This window comes from Panthera tigris, chromosome C2, assembly GCF_018350195.1.
Source record: "Panthera tigris isolate Pti1 chromosome C2, P.tigris_Pti1_mat1.1, whole genome shotgun sequence".
Lineage (NCBI taxonomy): Eukaryota > Metazoa > Chordata > Mammalia > Carnivora > Felidae > Panthera > Panthera tigris.
In genome coordinates this window covers 139,057,875-139,079,836 of record NC_056668.1, presented here as the reverse complement: position 1 = coordinate 139,079,836, position 21,962 = coordinate 139,057,875, and the positions used below count along the sequence as shown (strand labels likewise).

Genomic DNA, 21,962 nt, shown 5'->3' with positions numbered 1-21,962 from the left:
ACAGACGTTTTTAAAAAGACGAATAAAGAGTTTAAAGCTGAGAAGATACATTAAAAGACTAATAAATCTGAGATTAGAGAGTGTTCATTGATACAATCACAGTCAGGTCAAAAGTTAATCAACAAAAAGGTAATTTCAATATTTTTCAAATTCATCTTTAGCAGTTTCAGTGTTTTAAATATTTTCCTAACTTTTCAAGTTTGAAATAGCTGTTTGCTGACCTCTTGTGTTAGCTGGTAGTACTACATGGCCTCAAAGTAAGCTTTGTATAATGAATTCAAACTGAGGGACAACATAGTGGGAACATAAACAAAATTCTTAGCTGTAAAGGCTGTTAAGAAAACTGAAGATGAGATTTACTTCTGCCTTTTCTGACTTTTACATTATATCCTGCATATATCCTGTCTACCTAGGTCACAGAATTCACCATAATGGAGTCTCAACAGGTGAGGAGCCAGAATTGGGCAAGGATCACAGCAGTAGACAAATCAACACAAGCCAGGGGAGCCTGGATTGCTTTTTTTTGGTTTCCTAATTCCAAAGTAAAAATTATCATTTAGTAAATGAGAATCATAGATTATAGAGTGTCACGGGAGATAGGATCCTAGATGAGAAAACTGAAGCCTGGAGATTAAGAATGTGACGAGAAACATGGATGCTTTGACAGTAACTTCTTTTCTGTTGAGTGGAAAACGGGATTAATTCTGAGTTGCTATGTCACTATAAACAGCAGGATTTTAAGCACCATCAAAACAAAGCACATACTTCTAGAAATGGTCTCTGCCAAGTGGCGAAGCTGCCCCCCCACCCCCCGCCCCGCGCAGTGTTTTGTGTCCATCCTAATGTACTTAGAGATTCATTAAGATACAACAGAAATCTCTTTTGTGATTAAAACTCAATTTTAAACACTTCAATAGTTTCTCATGGGAATATGTAAATTTGAATATAAATCAGGAAATTCTTACCTTTGGAGGCTTGAAGGGGTATTCAGGTGTAAAAGTGATATCAAGGAAGAATACACCCCCCTCATACACGGATCCTGGAGGCCCTAGAATGGTTGATCTCCATTCATAGATGTTATCGCCTTTGGGACCAGCACTGTGAAATAATACATCAAAAGGTAAGCAGACAGTATGGCACCATCCAAATTTTAGAGGATATTTAAGGAAAAAAGATGACCTCTTCTCTTCCTTTTTGTTTTAATGTGTGGATTCCCTCCACCAAACAGAAGTGTCTTTCGGACAGTCTGATTCTGGACTGCAACAAACCCATCAGCCTTAGGTCAAGTAAATGGAATGATAAAGAATGTTTAAACCATTCTAAGCCTACTTAGGCTGTGGATAAACAAGAAATTCCTCAATTCTCAACCCTCTCCTCAATACATCATAAAAAATGTAAATGATACTTTAAAAAGAAACACTTTTCAGCACACAGAATTAAATTAGTGAAATATTAGTTGTTTTTGTTCATAGCTAGTAATTTCTGATGACCATTTTAAGCGCAAAGTTTCATTTCTGACCCACTGATGGGGGTTCTTGTTCCTTGCTCTATTTCCATAATCTTACCCTAAAAGGAGTCCGATGGATTGCAGTACTTTTTACATTATAAACCATGTTGAGTGGGAGGAGCACAAGAATGACAATGTATCCAATGACAAATTACTCAATTTGCATTTCAATATATAAAATTCTATAATCAGGTTCTCTAAATATTACAGTTGAGATGTTAATTTATCCCTTTCCCCATATTTACTTATACCATAAAATGGTAAAGCATGCAACAGGAACCCTGGAGAAGAGTAAACAAGTATGGATCCCTAACCTCTAGGTCCTCAACCAGGGGACTTGGTGGGTCTAGTGAAGGATCTGAGCATCCACTGGAAGGACGAAGCATTGCTGCCTAATAAACACCTTAGATACTTACTTTAAAGCTGTTACTGGAGGAATTCGTGTAACTTTTTTGTCATAAGCATTTTATATTAACCATAGAATGAAACAAAAATTACAGGGGCCTGCAAGTCCTTTGCCTTTTTTTTCCCTTCCAGGTTCTCACTTGAAAAGTTAGACCTGCTGGTCTGGAAGGTGGGTAGAGAGACCTACAGTAGAGAGAGTGGTTTACAACTCTCAGAGGGCCACTGTGAAGAACTGGGAGCCAGAGAATGCGTGAGACACGTGTACAGGGAAAGGTCTGTTCCAGCACCCCAACCTTTTCTCTATAAAATGACTAACTAGCTTTACCCTCAGGTCAGTATATTCTTTTATCAACCTTGTGTCCCCACCCTTATACTATTTAGTTCCACAGTAAGAAATAGGACTTCAGTTTCTAACACTGGTTGAACTGCCCTTGAGAATGGCACGTGATTTAAATTATTAATCAATTTAAGTAATTAGAAAGTATGGGAGATGGAGTTGAAATTAAGGTGAGATGGAAACAAACAAAAAATACAGGTCCCTGTCTGAACATGTTGCAACATAACTGTGATTAGAATCTTGGCATGAGGCTGAGACTGAGAAGGTGAAAGGAGACCATGCCTTTCAGATTGTTAGAAAATTAATGTTCATTTGTAACAAAAACACTTTTCAAAATAAATGTATAATACACAGAACTCTTATATGAGGCAAAAAGAAAAAAAAATTCTGCCCTGATTCAGTCTTTTTTCCTTCTAGTCAAAATAAATAGAGCTGTTGCAAACATTTTGAGGAATATAATCGGGGTGCCTGGCTTGCTCAGTCGGTAGAGCTTGCGACCCTTGATCTCAGGGTTGTGAGTTCAAGTTCCATATTGGGTATAGAGCTTACTTTAAAAAAAGAAAAATAGTCATTTCTACTCTTGACACAGTATTTTCTTATTTCTGTAATGGTTTCTGACGTCAGACACATTCACGTTAGTGGCAGGGATTGTCATGAATCATAACACTCTTGTGACAGTACAGGTGCCTGCTGACTGATGGCACCATACCCCTTGAGTAAGTAACTCAATAACAAGGACTCTCATCTCCACCGGCCTTTCCCTTGATCCTTGAAACCCATGTTCCCTCCAGTGACCATGGGACAAGGCAGCAACAGATCATAGTTCTTGTGCCTTATAAAGACTAAATTGGTAATTTAACAGAATTTGAACAGCATAAAATGGAATCAATCAATACAAGCCATTTAACCTTAAAAAATAAACCCAATTAGAAAAAAAATGTCATTAGAGCAGTCTTATGTATAATTTGATGTGCTCTCTGGACTGACTTAAGACAATCACATAAGCTAATGTTTAAGCTTCATTTTTTTTTCTTTGATGTGTATTTATTTTGAGAGAGAGAGTGGGGAAGGGGCAAGGACAGAATCCCAAGCAGACTCCACACTGAAGGCACAGCCTAATGGCGGGGCTCGATCTCACGACCATGAAATTATGACCTGACCTGAAATCAAGTCAGACGCTTAACTAACTGAGCCACCCAAGCTCCCCTTATTTTGTTTTAAAATCATGTTTTTTAAGTCCTCCCCCGTTCCCATCCTCAATACTAACTTACTATATAGACTACTGCGCTTCCATTTCAACAGCAACTGAAGATGCATTTCAATTTTTAAAGAACATCCTGGAAGCAAGGTGAAATTATAATCAGTGCTTTTAAAGATTATATTTCTATCTGATCAGTTTTTCACATTATTATTGGGAGAGATGTGACCCTTGTTTACAAACACAGAAGCCATAATTCAGGTCTTATTTTAGGCTTAATTCTAAAAACCTTGGTTATCTGCTCTCATATCCTAGGGGAAAACGTTGAGAGTAAGAGGTTGGAAAGATGAAAAGATAAAAAGTACACTACAAACATTTGAATAGCAACAGCATGAAGTAAGTGAAAATGGGACAGTTAGCAAACGTGCCAGCATATTTCAAAAAAAGTAGGAATTCATGATGAATTCAGTTAGAAGCTCATTCTACCCACCTAAAAATCCCAAGTAATCTCTGATAGTTTCCCACGGTACAATGACTAACGCTTCCTAAAAATAAAGCACTGGCAAATACAGTTGATTGGCTAGTCCATGTCTTGTCTTTGTAGAAGCTTCACAATAAAGCAAACCGGTTGCTTATAGAAGGTGTATTAATAGCCTAAAATCCCCGCAATTCACACATTATAATTGTAGCCTTAGAGCAGTTCTCAATAGAGGATGATTTTGTCCCCCAGGGAGACATTTGGCAATGTCTGGAGATATTTTTAGATGTCACAACTCGGAGGGAGTGTGCTACTGGTACCTAGGGGGTCGAGGCCAGGAGTGCTGCTAAATAAACATTACCAAAGTACCAGACAGCCTTCTACACCAAAGAATTCCCTCAACCCCAAGGTTGAGCTAGTAAAGGTAAGAGAGCTTCACAGTTTGAATCCCTGTTGTCAGACTCTATCTAGTGCCAATCCTCTTATCTTTCTTTTACTGCTCTGTGCCTGGTACAGAAAAAACATTCAATATACAGGGTTATTGTTATTAAAAGTTATATTTGCATATGCCCTAACTGTTCTATACTCTTGCTACTCAAAGTATGGTCCCTGGACAGAATAAAAATAACATCAGCATCCTCTGGAAGTTTGTTAGAAAAGTAGACTTAGACTCTCTCCCACACCTAATACATCAGAATTTGCAAAGCTAGCTATAGAAGACATTAAGTGGCAAATGAACACCAACTCTACCTTTTAAACTTCTAGATTTAAATTACCATTTACATTATCTAGCTCTCTCCTTCACTGCCTATAATTCTTTGCAGTAAGATACAAGTATCAACCCTGGTAATGCTTAGTTGTGTTAAGACTATAAAAACAATAACCAGAGAACTTAGGAAATGCTTATAGGAAGAGATCCACAATCAAATCTATATTCCCTACAACATACTATTCAAAATCCATTCTTAATTTATTCTGCTAATAAATTCAAAGAGAGTATGAGAAAATAGTATGAATGCTGCAATCTACCTGAAGGAATCCTCCTCTCCCACAATCATCACCCAACAGACACACTCTCCAGGGAACGAAAGCTGTCTTCACCATGACATCTACATAGCACACAGAGAGTAAGTTTTATAAAAAGTAAAAAGCTTCTTGTCCTCCCATCCCTTCAGAAAACGGTAGCCATCTGTAACCTAGAAGTGAGTAGCAGGAGCAACTTGAAAAATCAGAAAACCTCAGTAAGGTGACTAACAGATTAGTTACATGGCTTGGTGAAGTGACATGGCTACTGAAAAGTGAGTCAGCCACTCTAATAACAAAGAGAGGCCCCCTCCTACAAGGTGGTACTGCTAGGGAGGTGCCATTCAGGTCACCATTCTGTGGAAAGGACTTACAGTTCAAGGGCCAACCTAAAGGACTCCCCAAAACAGCTGGTGCCTACATAAGAATTCACATCAGTGGTATCCAGTGTATCTAAACAGTTACTTGGGAACAGTGTGGGCCCAAATTAGGGGGTTACATTTCCCTACAAATGGGAGGAAAACTGGCTCAGACACTCTAGACCTAAAACAACATGATCCGTGTTCACAAACAGTGGCATTCTCACAAAGTCCCCTCAAATCGTATTATAACAACATTAAGGAAATGGTGTGTGCTGTCTTCCTCCAGAAGAAAGGGGATATACCTTCAAAGGGATTTGATGCAACTTTTCAAGAAACACAAGGCTGATTTTTGGCCTATGGAAGACCTAGAGTGCATTTTTGAAATGTGTTCCAAACCAGAAAGAACATAGTTGTAGGTATTTTACACAAACTGCTACAGCCATGTGGATATATCATCTCTCTTAGATCAGATTTTAAGTCTCTAGAGAACAGTAATTTTCTACACATACTATGTGGGAGTATTTTTTTTTATTTTTTAAATTTGTTTTTAATGTTTATTTTTGAGACAATGCGAGAGACAGAGTGCAATCAGTGGAGAAGGAGACAGAAGGAGACACACAGAATCTGAAGCGGGCTCTAGGCTCTGAGCAGTCAGCCCAGAGCCTGACGTGGGGCTCAAACTCACAAACCGTGAGATCATGACCTGAGCCAACGTCAGATGCTTAACCGACTGAGCCACTCAGGCGCCCCAGTAATTAACATTATTTAATTAGCTGGCCAAAATATGTACCACTGTTTAGAATTACACAACAGTGTTTCCAATTAAGAAAAATAACAAAACACCACAAAAGCTCTTACTCAGCTAGCCATTCAATTGTAGTTTTACCTTATATGTTGTTGCTTTAGAAAATAATCCAGCCTTCTGGAAATCTACAATCCCATCTTTAAAAAAAAAATTAGATGTGCACAGAGTAAGGACACAATTTTAAAATGAAAACTACTTTCAAGAGACAACAATAAGGGATAGTGAAACAGCAGGCCTAGAAAACTGGACATCAATGGGTCCTTACTAGTAAGGAGGGATGGCTGAGTAATGAGAGTGTTTGGTAACTAAGCTAAGAATCCCACTTTAACTTCTGGACTATTGATATACAAGATATACAAGTGGGGGGTAAGGTACCAAGCAAGTGAAATGCAAACTAGTCAATCGGGGCGCCTGGGTGGCACAGTCGGTTAAGCGTCCGACTTCAGCCAGGTCACGATCTCACGGTCCGTGAGTTCGAGCCCCGCGTCAGGCTCTGGGCTGATGGCTCAGAGCCTGGAGCCTGTTTCCGATTCTGTGTCTCCCTCTCTCTCTGTCCCTCCCCCGTTCATGCTCTGTCTCTCTCTGTCCCAAAAATAAATAAAAACGTTGAAAAAAAAAAAATTAAAAAAAGAAATGCAAACTAGTCAAATGTCAAGGGCCTAAAAGAAACAGGGGCAGGGAAGGGTAGAGAAAGGCCCACAGAAATGATTAGAGAGAAGTAAGAGATCGGTATCTCTTTTGTCTCAAAAATTAGTTTTCCTATATTAGGTTATATAGAAGCTACACAAGCTTAAGAACAATTCCTTTTTTTTTTTTTTTTTAAAGTAGGCTTCACACCCAGCACGGAGCCCAATATGAGGCTTGAACTCATGACCCTGGAATTAAGACCTGAGCTGAGATCAAGAGTTGGATGCTTAACTGACTGAGCCACCCAGGCATCCCCTAAGAACAATTCTACTTTGCTCTTTCCCCAGAGAAGTTAGAAAAACAGGGTCGGAATAGAGTCAAGTGTAAGGCTACGGTGATTACTCCTCTACTGCCACTAAAATAATCCAGAGCAGGTTATCTGCCTAAGAGTCAAGCGGTAGAGTCCTGATTTTTTAGCACAATGCTTATATTAGTGAATATAAAACTGGTATCTAAATGAGTAAATAGAAATCAATTATTAGTGTCTGGTTCTTACACTAATCAGTTCACAGGGCCTACAAAGCACAACCAACTCTTCTATTGGAATGATCGTTGGTTGTACTGTGGTAAGCGAGTAATGGGGGAAAACAATCTCTTGTGTAGACTTTTGGAGGGAATATGGTACAGGTGGTAACAAATAAACACTGCACACATTTAGTGCTGATTCTCAAAAGCAACAGTGTCCCAAGGAAAGCTATTTAAGGGATACCAAAATTCTCAAAAATGAATTTATCAGGTTTTAACTCAATTCTAAGATGATTCTAGAGCGTATCTTTGACCATGAAATGACCATCGAAGGTTTCCTAGTCACACTCACCTGCACAGCCTCCATACTGCAACTGCTACCAATCTCAGACTGCAGGTGAGGCAAGCAGAGGGTGGTGTGTGTGGTTAGGCAGAAAGGTGAGAAGTGACAAATGTAAATGCACAAGAAACAGAGGTTCAACATCTTGCCACAGAGCAGAGAAAGCTGCTTGCACTACCTTGCTGCCGTGATTTTTGGGGTCATTTAATATGTGGTACGAATTCCCTATTTTGTTATTTGATAAAGCTTTTATTTAATACAAAAAATTAAGGTTTTTTTACTGCCCCATTTTGCTCCTAAAAATATTCCAACTTGGATGTTATATGGTTAACCTGTTTATGAGGGCATCTCAGAACACCTTCTTGCACTGCCCAATCAGCTTGGAACCCCTCTGCCAATCTCTCAATTCTAGCAATTTTACAGATTCTTCGTCCTCAAGCTGCATCGTCCTTCCAGGGATTTGAGTAGACACCCCAAGCAAGGGTCTCTCATCCTAGGTTCAGCTCCCTACAACTTCCCTCAGTACAGAGCTCACATGGATTTGGAGGATAAAGACGTTTTGTGCTAGAGCTGGTATTCACATCCAGGAAAGGTGAGATCAGCAATTCTAAGACCCTTTCAGCAAGCCCACAGGTCAAAACTATTTTCATAATTCTAAACAGTACTTGCCTTTTTAACTCTTTCTCTCACATTTGCACTGTGAAGTTTTCTTGAGTTTTATATGAGATAGGAGAGCAGATAATGCAGAAGCAGATAAGAAAATCCAGCTGTCTTAAGTCAGACATTAGAGCAATTTGCAAATATGTAAAATAGGGCCACTCTTCTAAGTGTTTTAGTTTTGGAAAACCAGCTATTTTCATTAAAAAATATGTTAACATGCTTATTTTTTTTTTTTAAGTTTCTTTATTTTGAGAGAGCCAGTGAGTGCCGTGTGCAAGGGGCAGGGAGGGAGGGAGGGAGGGAGAGAGAGAGAATGAATGAATGAATGAATGAATGAATGAATGAATGAATGAATATCCCAAGCAGGCTTGGTGCTGTTTGTGCAGAGCCTGATGCTGGAACCCACTAAGTGTGAGATCATGACCTGAGCCAAAATCAAGGGTTGGACGCTTAATCGACTGAACCACCCAGGCGCCCTTGTTTTTGTTATTTTAAAATGAAATATATATATTTTAGAGAGAGCCTGCTAGCGGGGGAGAGGGGCGGGGTGGGGAGACAGAATCCCAAGCAGGCTCCACGCTCAGTGCATAGCCCGATGTGGGGCTCAATCCCACGACCCTGAATCATGACCAGAGTCAAAATCGAGTCAGACGCTCGACCAACTGAGCCACCCAGGTGCCCCAAATTATAAATCTTTTTAATGTTTCAGCTTTAATTTTGAATACAGTAAAAATCCATAATAATTAACAGTATCAACAAAAGCTCTTAGGCGCCCATCATTTTTAAGAGTACACGATGGGGTCCGGAAACAAAAAAGGTTTGAGAATGGCTGGGCAGGTTATTTTAAAACAATATTAGCATAACTAGCCAACGATTTTAAAAAGTGTTCTACTCTTATTCCCATCAGATATTAAAAAACAAAACAAAGTTTTAAACAGGAACTAGAAGCTATTCATCACCCTGTCCCCCCAAGTCCCCACACCTTGGAAACCCTAAATACCATGTAAGAAGTCGGACTACCCTGAAGACTACCTATATAGGAGAGACCATGTGGAAAGACTAAATGAAAAGTGAGAGATGAATGAGAAGCCCCAGGTGTTCTAGCCCTTAGTCATTTAAGTCTTCTCCACCCAAGGTACCAGAAATGTGAGTAAAGAAGCCTTCAGATAATTCCAGGCCCAGCCTGTGTAAATGCACGAGAGCCCATCCCTAGTCAGCCCTCAAATATACCAGAGGTTATGATAAATGGTGGTTGCTATTTTACACCACTTAGTTTAGGGTGTTCTGTAAGGCAGCAATAAAGAATGGGAACACTCCCCAAGAATAGCCTTCAACCAACAGCTGATGGTGGGGTGGGACAATTCTGAGGCAAGGGCTTTATCCAGTTCCCCAGAGTTCACCTTAGGCAACTTTCACTGTGGGAACCTGGCTTAATAAAAGGCATCCTTTACTGACAGTCTTTCCTACCTTGTTTTATTTCCCATCACTACTTCTGTTCCTTATACCACTAAAAACCTACTTGTATTAGAATTCTCAACTTAAGGGTCACCTTCTGGGGAAGGCAAAGCTGAGACACCACTGAAGTAAAACACACACAAAGGAAAAGATGAACAGATATGATTACATAAAAACTGAAAATCTGTAGGAGGAAGACAAAGAGATTACAAAAGGGTAGAGAAAAGACAACTGCAGTACATGATTAAAGGTTAATATCTTGACTACAAAAAAACTTTAAACAGACTAACAATAATAGATAAAGGACTTGGCCATTCCTCAAAAGAAACTTGTATGGCCAGTTAGCAAATTCTCAATCTTAGACTCAAAGAAATGCAAATTAAACACAGAGGCACATTTACCTATCAGACTGGCAAAAATGTAAAAGACTGAAAATCTTTGGGGTCTAACTGTGTGATGAAATAGGCATTCTCTTCCACTGCTGGTGGGAGAGTAAATTAGTAATCCTAGATTGTGATTAGGTATAATGTATTCAAATATAAAACTTATATAGATATAAATACCCTTTGACACAGAAATTCTGCTTCTCAAAACTTACTCCAAAGAAATAAGTAGACACTCGCACAAGGCTATAAGGATATTTATAAGAACCTTATGTATAATGCAAAAATCTCTGCAAGAGCTAAATTATCAATAGGAGATAGGTTAAACTGTGGTACAACCATACAATAGTATACAATGCAATACTGCTCCCATCCCCAACTTACAGCTCTGTGAAAGCCACTAGTAACTATGTGGGGTTTAAGGTGTCCTGTGGCCACATTAAAGGACAGTTTGGGCCCTACTACTATATAAAAGCTTCTACTGACTATTGCCCTGTCCTGCCGCTTCCTCTCGTCTCTCTTCAATTCAGATTCTCTTTCCTAACCTCCTTTTCTACCATGCTCCCAGATATGGTGCTGAGAGACAGACTGAATCCAGGAAGAGACTGCAAATCCTCCAACAGTGTAAATCAAGGGGGCTCAAGTTTACTCCAACGACAGCATACAAACAAGGCAGAGGGATCTGAAAGCCTACTCAGCAGACAGAACACCAACTGTTTGCTAAGATGATCTGTTCAATTTATCTAAATAGTCTAGATACCTAATAGTCAATTTATCTAATAGTTAAAACATGAAAAGATTTGAAGTGGGTGAATTTAACTGTAGGTAAATTGTGCCTTAAAAGTAGATAAAGCAGGGGTGCCTGGGTGACTCATGTCAGTTTAAGCATCCAACTCTTGATTTCAGCTCAGGTCATGATCTCATGGTTCGTGAGTTCCAGCCCCATGATGACAGCATGGAGTCTGCTTAGGATTTCCTCTCTCTCTCCTCTTCCTCCACTTGTGCGCACACTCACCTCCTCTCTCTCTCAAAATAAACTTTTTTTTTTAATTTTTTTTAACGTTTATTTATTTGAGACAGAGAGAGACAGAGCATGAACGGGGGAAGGTCAGAGAGAGGGAGACACAGAATCTGAAACGGGCTCCAGGCTCTGAGCGGTCAGCACAGAGCCGGATGCGGGGCTCGAACTCACGGACCGCGAGATCATGACCTGAGCCAAAGTCAGCCACCCAACCGACTGAGCCACCCAGGCGCCCCTCAAAATAAACTTTTTAAAAAAGTAGATACAGCAGAGAAATTTGCAGAGAAAAAGTAGATACAGCAGAGAAATTTGCAGAGAAATCAATCTTTTTTTTTTTATAACATTTATTCATTTTTGAGAGACAGAGAGAGACAGTGTGTGAATGGGGGAAGGGCAGAGAGAGAGGGAGACAGAGAATCCAAAGCAAGCTCCAGGCTCTGAGCTGTCAGCACAGAGTCCTGCACGGGGCTCAAACTTGTGAACGGCGAGATCATGCCCCTGAACTGAAGTTGGATGCTTAACCGACTGAGCCACTGAGGCACCCCAGAGAAATAAATCATTTTTAATAGTTGTTTCATAAACGGATTTTTTAGGGGTGCCTGGGTGGCTCAGTTAGTTGAGCGTCCGGCTCAGGTCATGATCTCACGGTTCGTGGGTTCAAGCCCCACATCAGGCTCTGTGCTGACAGCTCAGAGCCTGGAGCCGGCTTCGGATTCTGTGTCTCCCTCTCTCTCTGCCCCTCCCCCACTCGTGCTATGTCTCCCTCTGTCTGAAAGATAAATAAACATCAAAAAACCAATTTTTTTTAAACAAATGAATTTTTTAATCTTTACCCAAATCCTTTATATCAGGAGAGGTAACATTATTTCAATTTTAAAGATGAGGACACATTCAGGAGGTTAAGTGGTAGGTTTGTAACAAAGTCCTAAATCTAGGAAATCACACTTCTAGCCAATACAATCCAGGCTTTCCTATAGTGAGATTTTTTTCCAATACATCCATAGAGTTTCCAATAATATTATCTGCCTTTGGACTCCCCACCAATTTTGTTTAATCACATTTACTATTCCGCCTTTCCCACCTCATTATTCCATTTCTCTTTTACATTTGGATGGAAACTGGGATTAAACAGGAACAAGAAAATCTTGTGACCTGCTAAGAGGTGTTATTAAAACTTCTTAAAAATTGATTCAGTTTTTTTTTTTTGTAGAAATGAATTAACTGAAAATACATACCACACAGAGTACGACTTAGTGTGGAAGAGAGGGGATTTAATTATAATGTGATAACTGCAAAAATGATGAGAACCCCAAGCTTAATGAAAACCAAAGATGGGTTTTGGGAAACAAGCATCAGTTCAACTGAATAAGAGCCCAAATGTTCTGCTCTTAAACTGCAAAAAGAACAAGAAACACAATTAAAAAAAGAACAAACTTTTTAAAAAGGGGCTCGTTTACTCCAACAACAGCATACAAATATTTTTCAAAACAAGGCAGAGGGATCTGATAGCCTACTTGGCAGACATATCCACCAAATACCAAGTGTTTGCTAAGAGAAAAAAAAAAACAGGCTAAAAAGGAGGTATAAAACAGGACACCAACTTCCCCAGCTAATAAGTCACGGTGGTCCACTCCACTCCATTCCGTTCTAGTCCACAGTGGCACTGGGAGGTCCAGCCATCACTGGAATGACCTGCACTGAAATGGAGGTCAACCCCTGCCTGAGGGTACAATATCACCCACTGCTCAATGCTCTGTGAAGCCGAGGCCTCTGCAACCTCTTGGTTCCCTCCCTCTCCATCGCAGGATCTACAGCTCAGAACCACCAGGAAATCACAGGGTCAGGAGGTGAGGAGAGCTATTTACTGCACTTGGAGAGTCACTGCCTTCTTTCTTGGCCCCAGCTGGCCAGGAGAGAAAAGAGAAGGCTGTTTACATTTGCAAAGGGCTGAGAGTGTGAATGAGGGAGGCTATGCCCTGTGTGTCAAATGCAGGCTACGCCTGGAGGGGAGGGTCCGCTCTGGCTCCTTGTTCCCTGCTAAATCTCCTCACCAAATCTCCGTCCTGCTGTCTACACACAGCCTTCTAGCTGAGGAGTGGAGACAGCGGTTTTAACAAAGCTAGGTGCTGCAGCAGCTGCTAAAGAGGCCCAAGGTGGAGCACTCCCATGTGACATCTCCCAGCTGCCCAAGTCTAACAAGTCTAGCACTGGTAAGCAGACACACATGACCTTCTCCAGTGGCCACTGACCAGCTATCATTCTAGCTTGTAAAACATGAAAAACGCTCGCCAAGAACAGCTAAGGTATACACCTATTCAGGGTAAGTTTTATGGGAAAAGCCAAAAGGCAAGAAAAGTTCTCATGAAGAGAGGAGGGGGCAGTTGTTCCAAGCCTCAGGTGAGGAGTCTGGCTGAGGGGTACAAAATGTGGCTAACAGCCCACATACATGCTTGGAAAATAAGGTTAAAAAAGAGGATATGAATAATGAAGTAAGTGGGGAAACTTTAATCTCTGATTTTTCCCCCTTCTTAGAACAACAACAACAAAACCCAACCGTGATTTAAGTATTGGACCAGAGGGGAAAGACAACTATTTCCAAACACATACATAAACATGACAGATTGAATACATATGCCAACTTTTTTTTTTACTCCTTCTGCAAACTCTGACATGACATTGAAGATATTTTAAGGCATAAACCTACAAAGATGAGAAGAAAAGGAAAGGAGACAATATCAACACGAGTTCAGAAGCTGGGAGGCAAATGAGCAAGTGGTTAAAGGACTCAACATCCAACACACTGAAGACACCGAGTCATAAACTGGTTGTGAAGAAAGCCAAAATCAAGCCAGATACACCATATAACCCTCCCAAAGACAGGAATTTATGGTGCTGTGGAAGTTGAGAATCAGGAAGGGGAAGGTTCTAAAATAAGGACTGGTGAAAAGTCCAATTCCAAGACCCTGTGTGACAGGCAGAATTTTAGGATGGGCAGCATGATGATCTCCCCGCTAAATCATCTCCACGTGAGCGTGGCGGAAGCTGTAACTTGCTTCTCACCAACAGAAAAAGGCAAAGTTGATAGGACCCCACTCCCTGAATCAGGTTACGTTTTCTGTAAAATGTTATGTTCTAGAAGACTCAGTCTTAGCTGACCACAGAGAGAAAGAGAGAGAAGGGAGCAAGCAGCTATGATACACATTGCCCGTGGAGAGGGCCAGAGAACTGCCAGGGCCCCTAAGAGCAACTGACTTCAGTCCTACAGCTGCAGGGAAAGGAACTCCATGTCACAACTACATTAGCTCAGAAGAGAACCCTGAGCGACAGATGAGCACACAGGCTAGCTGGTTCCTTCACTTTGGCCCTGAAAAGACGCTGAACAGAGGTCTAAGCTGTACCCCAACTCCTAGCCCATGTGAACTGTACATTCTAAATGTGGGTATTGTTTTGAACTGCTAAAGTTGTGGTGGGTTGTTACACAGCAATAGAAATCCTGCCAGACTGGGGTTTATTTTCTGGAGAGGTTTAAAACTGGGGTCTCTGAACCAGGGGACATTAATATGGATGAGGGCAGAGGTGCTGTACTGACAATGAGCTTACGCATGCCCAACAATAAGATCCCCAGTTTTCTTCCTCAGCGCCCAGAACAAAGCCTGGCCTTCACCCTCTAGGCAGTCAGTCTCCTTTTGGGAATGTTAACAGCTCAGAGGAAAGACCTCAATAGACTTATATTAAAGGCCCCCTATGTAACAGATAACCAAGAAACATGGTTCTTCTCTAAAACAGCAAAGATCAAACTACAAGACAGTCAATTAGAGAAAACAAATTACAAAGAAGATTTTAAAATAAACTGAATTACTAATATCCAGAGAGACAGAAGATACTGCACTAATGAAACAAGAATATGGCCAAAACAAAACAGTATTCAGAAAAGAAAAGGAGGTGGGGGTGAAGTGGGATGAAGGGGGGCGGGTGAAGGTGGCCAAAAGGTACAAACTTCCAGGTGTAAGATAAATAAGTTCCGGGGATGTAATATACAGCATGGTGGCGACAGTTAACACTGTATCACATATTTGAGAGCTGCTACCAGAGTAGATCTTAAAAGTTCTCTTCACACACAAAAAAATTCAATGTCTGCTGATAGATGTTAACTAAATTTATTGTGGTAAAGTCATTATGCAATATATACATAAATCATTATGTTCTACACCTAAAATGAATACAATGTTATAATTATATCTCAATAGAATGGGGGGGGTGGAAGAGGAGCTTTTAGCAACTAAAAATGAAAGCAAACATATTTCAACATAATAAAGGCCACGTGTGACAAACCTACAGCTAACATCATACTCTATGGTGAACAACTGAAAGCTTTTTCTCTAAGATCAGGAAAAAGATGAGGGTCTCGATATCCACTCTCACCATTTTATTCAACATAGTACTAAAGTCCTCGCCACAGAAATTAGAGAAGAAAAAGAAATGAAAAGAATCCAATTGTTAAGAAAGAAGTAAAACGGACTGCCCACAGATGGCATAATACTATATATATATAGTGTATAATACTATACACTAATAATGAAGTAGCAGAAAAAGAACTTAGGAAAAAAATATCTTTTACAATTATACCAAAAATAATGAAATATCAGCAATAAATTTAACCAATGAGGTGAAAAGACCTATACTCTGAAAACTATAAGACACTGATGAAAGAAACTGAAGATGACACAAACAGAAAAACACACAATGTTCCTGGACTGGAAGAATACTGCTAAAATGCCCATACTACCCAAAGCAATATACAGATTCAATGCAATCCCTATCAACATATCAAGAGTATTTTTCACAGAGCTAGAACAAATAATCCTAAAATTTGTACGGAAACACAAAAGATTGTGGACAGCCAAAGCAATCTTGAGAAAGAAGAACAAAGCTGGAGGTATCATAGTCCCAGATTTCAAACTATATTCCAAAGCTGTAGTAACAAAAACAGTATGGTACTGGGACAAAAATATACACATAGATCAATGGAACAGAATAGAGAACCCCGAAATAAACCCACGGGTGAATTAATCTACAACAAAGGAGGCAAGCATATACAATGGGGAAAGAAAGTCTTGTCAATAAATGGTGTTGGGAAAACTGGACAGCTACATGCAAAAGAATGAAACTGGACCACTTTCTTACACCATACACAAAAATAAACTCAAAATGGGTTAAAGACCTAACTGTAAGGATCAGAAACAAACCATAAAACTCAAAGAAAACATAGGCAGTAATCTCTTGGATGTCAGCCTTAGCAATAGTTTTCTGGATATGTCTCCCCAGGCAAAGGAAACAAACGCAAAAATTAATAAAAATAAAAAAAAAAAAAATATATATATATATATATATAACTACACCAAAATACAAAGCTTCTACACAGCGAAGGAAAGCTATCAACAAAATGAAAAGGCAAAGTACAGAATGAGAAGACATTTGCAAATGATTATCCAAAGGGGTTAATATCCAAATTATTTACGAATGCATACAAATCAATACCAAAAAAATTAATAATCTGATTTGAAAATGAGCAGAGGACCTGAATAGATATTTCTCCAAAGACGGAGAGATGGGCTAACAGAGACATGAAAAGATGCTCAGTATCACTCATCATCAGGGAAATGCAAATCAAAAGCACAATGAGATACAACCTCACCCCAGTCAAATGTCTATCATCAAAAAGACAAGAAATAACAAGTGTTGGCAAGGATGTAGAGAAAAGGAAACTCTTCTGCACTGTAAGTGAGAATGTACACTGGTGTGACCGCTGTGGAAAACAGTACACAGGTTCCTCAAAAATTAGAAATACTCAATGATCCAGTAATTCCCCTTCTGGGTATTTACCAGAGAAAAAGAAAGCACTAATTTGCAAAGATACATGCACCCCAATGTTTACTGAAGCATTATTTACAACAGCCAAGACACAGAAAGAACCTAAGTGTCCACTGACAGATGAACGGATAAAGAAGTGGTATATATATAAAAGAGTGTGTGTGTGTGTGTGTGTGTGTACACACACACACACACACACACACACACACACATATACACACAATGGAATATTACTTGGCCATAAAAAAGAATGCAATCTCGCCATCTGTGGCAACACAGATGGACCTAGGGGGTATTACACCAAGTGAAATAAGTCAGACTGAGAAAGACAATTATTGTATGATTTTACTTATATGTGAAATCTTTAAAAACAAAGCAAATGAGTGAACCAACAGAAAACAGACTCATAGATACAGAAGAAAAGAAAAAAAAAACTGGTAGTTGCCACAAGGGAGGGGAGTAGAGGATAGGCAAAATAGGCAAAGGGGATTAAAAGGTACAAACTTCCAATTATAAGACAAGTAACAGAGATAAGTGCAGCAAAGGGAATATATTCAATAATATTTTAATAACTTCGTATGGTAACTACATTTACAGTAAACACTACATAATGTATAGAACTGGAATCACTAATCTACATCTGCAATTAACATTTTATCAACAATACTTCAATTACACCATGAACAAAAAATTTTTCAAAAATACAATGAAGGGTAAAGTTGAAATCTCCCCAAAAAAGTAGAAAAAAAGGTTAAAAAAAATAGAGAAAACACACAATTTTTCTGTTACGGACATGGGTGTCTTCTGCAGGAATGTAGCTGAAAATGGAACTGGAAAGACTAAATGGGAATACATCACAAAGGGCCTTAAATGCCTACCAAACCATTTAGATTTTAGCAGCTTTGCACCTACAGGAGTGAAGCGAAGAAACAGTCACTGTTTTAAGAAGTAGACAACTTTAGGGGCGCCTGAGTGGCTCAGTCAGTTAAGCATCCGACCAGCTCAGATCATGATCTCACAGTACGTGGGTTTGAGCCCTATGTCGGGCAGCTCTGTGCTGACAGCTCAGAGTCGATGGAGCCTGCTTCGGATACTGTGTCTCCCTCTCCCTCTCCCTCTGCCCCTTCCCCTGCTCACACTCTATGCCTCTCAAAAATAAATGTAAAAAAAAAGTAGACAACTCTAAATACCAAAAACATCAACCTATTCAGAAATAGGAAACTACAAACGCAATCTTCAATGCCTGAGGCAGAGGCAGAGAGCCTAATTAGGGTACTATAGAAATCCAACAACCTGGATTATTAGAGCAGGGACAGTAAAAACAAAATTATCCAGGAGGAAATCATAAGTACTTCACGGTCACAATCCTCAAGGGTTATCAATAAAGATCTTCTGACATCAATACATACACAAATAAGATGCCTACATCCAATTCTCGATGAGCAGGAAGAGACCAGAGGGGTCTCTCTGTGGCCTGGCTAATCTCCCAGCAGTATCGTCAACCAGATATGCCAAACAGCACCATAAATGTAGCACTTAGTTTTCATTTGCTAAATAAACAAAATGTGAGCTTATGTACATAATCTTGCACATTTAACATAGTATTAACATTACAAAAAACTATCAAACTGACTACCCCGATTTTAGTTCAGAAAATATTTATCATTAGTTATATGCTTAACTGGTATTTGTTGTTATATGCAGTAGTTAAAAAATATAATGTACATGCTATTTTAGGTACTGTCTAGGTTTCTTTAAGAAGTTAAAAATATTAGGCTTAATATTCTTTTGAAAAACACCATTTAAATAGGTTTATGGCTTTATTTAAATGGATTTAGGCCTTATAGCAAATAAAGATGGAAGTATTTTAGAAAGAAACATATCTCCCAATCGGTTTATCTGGCAGCTTGGTTGAGTGGTGCTGCTTCTTTCTTTTCTTTCTTTCTTTCTTTCTTTCTTTCTTTCTTTCTTTCTTTTTGAGAGAGAGAGTGTGTGCGCACATGAGTGGGGGAGGGGCAAAGAGGGAGACACAAAATCTGAAGCGGGGCTCAAACCCATGAACCTTGGAATCATGAAGTAAGCCGAAGTCAGATGCTTAACCTCCTGAGCCACCCAGGTGCCCCTGGGATTGTGCTTCTTTTAAGAACCAGGGCTGAAAAGGAGAAGAGAAGAGAAGAGAAGAGAAGAGAAGAGAAGAGAAGAGAAGAGAAGAGAAGAGAAGAGAAGAGAAGAGAAGAGAAGAGAAGAGAAGAGAAGAGAAGAGAAGAGAAAGAAAAGAAAAGAAGAAAAGAAAAGAAAAGAAAAGAAAAGAAAAGAAAAGAGAAAAAAAAAGAACCAGGGCTCACAGTTTATAAAGACTCACAAACAAGCACATTCAACGACACATAAGCATGAGGTAAAATGAATTCCAACATAAACTCAGGCGAGCCACTAAAATCCAGTGGATTTTTAACCACTAATTACACCTCTACCAGAATTTAGTTAACTAAAAGCATTGTCAATATTTAGCCATTTTAGGGTCTTGTTAACGTGCGCTTACACTGTGCGCCACACAGAGCCACGAGGAGGCGTACGAACTAAGACGGGGCCAAAGTGATAAAACAACATCAGAGCGGTCAAGATTTGTTTAGCAAAACAACACCGTCAGTGAGGCACAGTCACCAGCACGGAGGAGGAGCAGCTGCAGCACCAACCCCCCCAGAAACCTGATCAGAGGACAGAACGTTCATCCGCGCGGCCAAGGTGAAAGCACCCGGAAGCCAAGGAGCAGACAGCTGCTAGAGCGGGCAGGCTGACACAGGAATGCGCCTGAGTTCCAGTCTGGTAGAGCAAAAAGCCTTCGTCCGTCAGCAAGAATAATGTTAATCAGAGCCATCCTTCACTTCAAGGGACACTTACACATCTGCTTTGTACAAAATGTACACACAGGACATGGTCCTGGAGAAGAATCACCTCCTCAAAGGAAAGTAAAGGAAAATTTCAGTGGCTCTGGCGGTTGTGGCTGATGGACACGGAAGAGTGAAAGTAGCATATAAAATAAATCTACACGTGTTTTAGGATACTACAATAAGCCAATTAAAAAAATCCACTTACGCTTCTGTTCAACATTACGCTATGTAGAAAATTCTTACAAGATTCACAAACACGGTACAAGTTACTAACTATCCTCCTAAAACTCCCCTCTAAGATGAGGGTCAACAAACGATTAGAATACAAGGCGGATTGTTAGAAGGATAAAAGGGAAGTGGAACAGGTGTGTGAACTCCAGCGAGGGTGGCTTCAAAATGGGCCAAAATGAACATATGGGAAATCCTCTTTCTTCCCTTCCCTCTTGCACACGCATGCAAACATGCCAGCTTTCAACCACAAGAGCTCCCTTTCTTTCACTTGTGAGGTGAAGTGGGAGAAAAGAGGACAAGTATTTAGAACACATTTCCCAAAATGAACAGCCTCAGTGAAGTAGGTCAGTGATTCTTACAAGTCCAAAACCAAGCTTCCACCAAAATGTAAAGAATAAGGGGAAAAGGGTACAGTATTTGCTTTTCATAAACTTTAATTTATTTAATAAAAAGTCCTGTTTTGATGATCAAGTTCTTCCTATTTTGTGATAAAATTATCCTTCCTTTTGTGAACTGCTGATGATAGTAGATGGTGATTTTGTTTTCAACGTCCTTGCAAGACAAAATAAAATTAGCAACCCTGTATCAGCCCCCTGTGGGTTGAGATTCCAAATTTATTACTGTACTAACAGCTTTTGCCTGTAGCCCTGGGTGGTATCTGCCCCAGCATTTCCACAGAGAAAAGGACTGGTCCCAAGTCTGGGGCTCAGCTAGCCCAGCACCTCGCAAGTGTCCTCAGGCTCCCAGCCTCTCTCCAGAGAACCCAGGCAAGGCTGCTGCCACCCTCCCACATCCCACTGGCCCCTCTAGCACGCAGACCCGTCCCTGAGAGGAACACACACTGGCGGCAGCTTCCATGTGCAGAGAAGGGTCACAAGTTGCTTCCAAACCACAAGCAGGTCCCGACTCTCTCACCAGACACCGCACTGATGAGAGACAAGTTCCTCCCAAGTGGCAGGTGCAGTGAAACCTCTTTGTGCCAAACTATTTCCTAAATAAATCCGGTGTAACTTTGTCTTGGCTGGAACACATCTCCGGTCTGATGGGCAACCAACAAGGTACACGTTTTGGAAAGAACGTCTTAAAACACAGAATGTGTCATTTTATTTACCTTGGCATCCCTTCCTCCCTCAAACTTCAATTCTCCCACATGAAAATTTCTATCTTCAATTCCTTTTTCCTTCTTTCCCCCCTTCATTTTAGATGTACATCTTTCCAAGACAAATGTGGTCCACCAAATTCCTCTCCCACTTTATCAACGAATCTAACATTTGGTTATAAAAAGTTCAAACTCTGCCATGCAAAGAGAAACACAACTAAACAGAGTCTCCTCCTAAATACACTCCCAAATACCTCTACCCCTTCAAGCTGCCAGTCCAGCTTTCTCCTGCCTTTTAGAGGTAACTTTCTGCTTCTATCTACATACAAACCCTTGCACCTGAGATTCAATCCTGCTTCACCTCAATATTCCAATCAACTGTTCTCTTAAAGGTACCGATGACGTTCCAATCTCAAAATCAAATGGCACTTCTGACTTCCTTCATCAGCCTTTTTATCAAGAACACTTCCTAAAACTTGCCAATCATGACCTTAATTCTCTGATTTTCAGCTTAATTCCCCTTGTACCTCTGAACTTCCCTCTCCCCTTTTTAAAGCCTCTCCCTATTAATCTGTCAGAGCACAGAGACAAATCCCTGCCCCTTCTGCTCAGGCCATGATCTCACAGTTTGTGGGATCGAGTCCTGCATCGAGCTCTGCGCTGACAGCACAAAGCCTGTTTGGGATTCTTTCCCTCTCTCACTGCGCTTCCCCTTCTCACGTTTTCTCTCCCTTGCTTTAAAAAAAA

At 40.2% G+C, this 21,962-nt stretch overlaps 2 protein-coding genes across 12 annotated transcripts in view; one reads left to right on the top strand and one right to left on the bottom strand.

The window, feature by feature from the left end:
* NKIRAS1 (NFKB inhibitor interacting Ras like 1) overlaps positions 1–2,767 on the top strand; it is a 45,506-nt gene extending 42,739 nt beyond the window's left edge. For 7 of the 9 annotated variants that reach the window (XM_015544423.2, XM_042957126.1, XM_042957128.1 and 4 more), the window contains one exon: positions 414–970. In XM_015544423.2, coding sequence (XP_015399909.2) covers positions 414–560 — 147 coding nt within the window. In that variant the 3' untranslated portion in view covers positions 561–970. Of the gene's footprint in view, positions 1–413; positions 971–2,044 lie in introns of those variants that run through there. The other 2 variants (XM_042957127.1, XM_042957129.1) reach the window with 2 other exon arrangements.
* Positions 1–21,962, bottom strand: part of UBE2E1 (ubiquitin conjugating enzyme E2 E1) — an 81,234-nt gene that overhangs the window by 2,381 nt on the left and 56,891 nt on the right. For all 3 annotated transcript variants that reach the window (XM_042957132.1, XM_042957131.1, XM_042957133.1), the window contains one exon: positions 966–1,098. In XM_042957132.1, the coding sequence (XP_042813066.1) occupies positions 966–1,098 (133 nt within the window). The remainder of the gene's footprint in view (positions 1–965; positions 1,099–21,962) is intronic.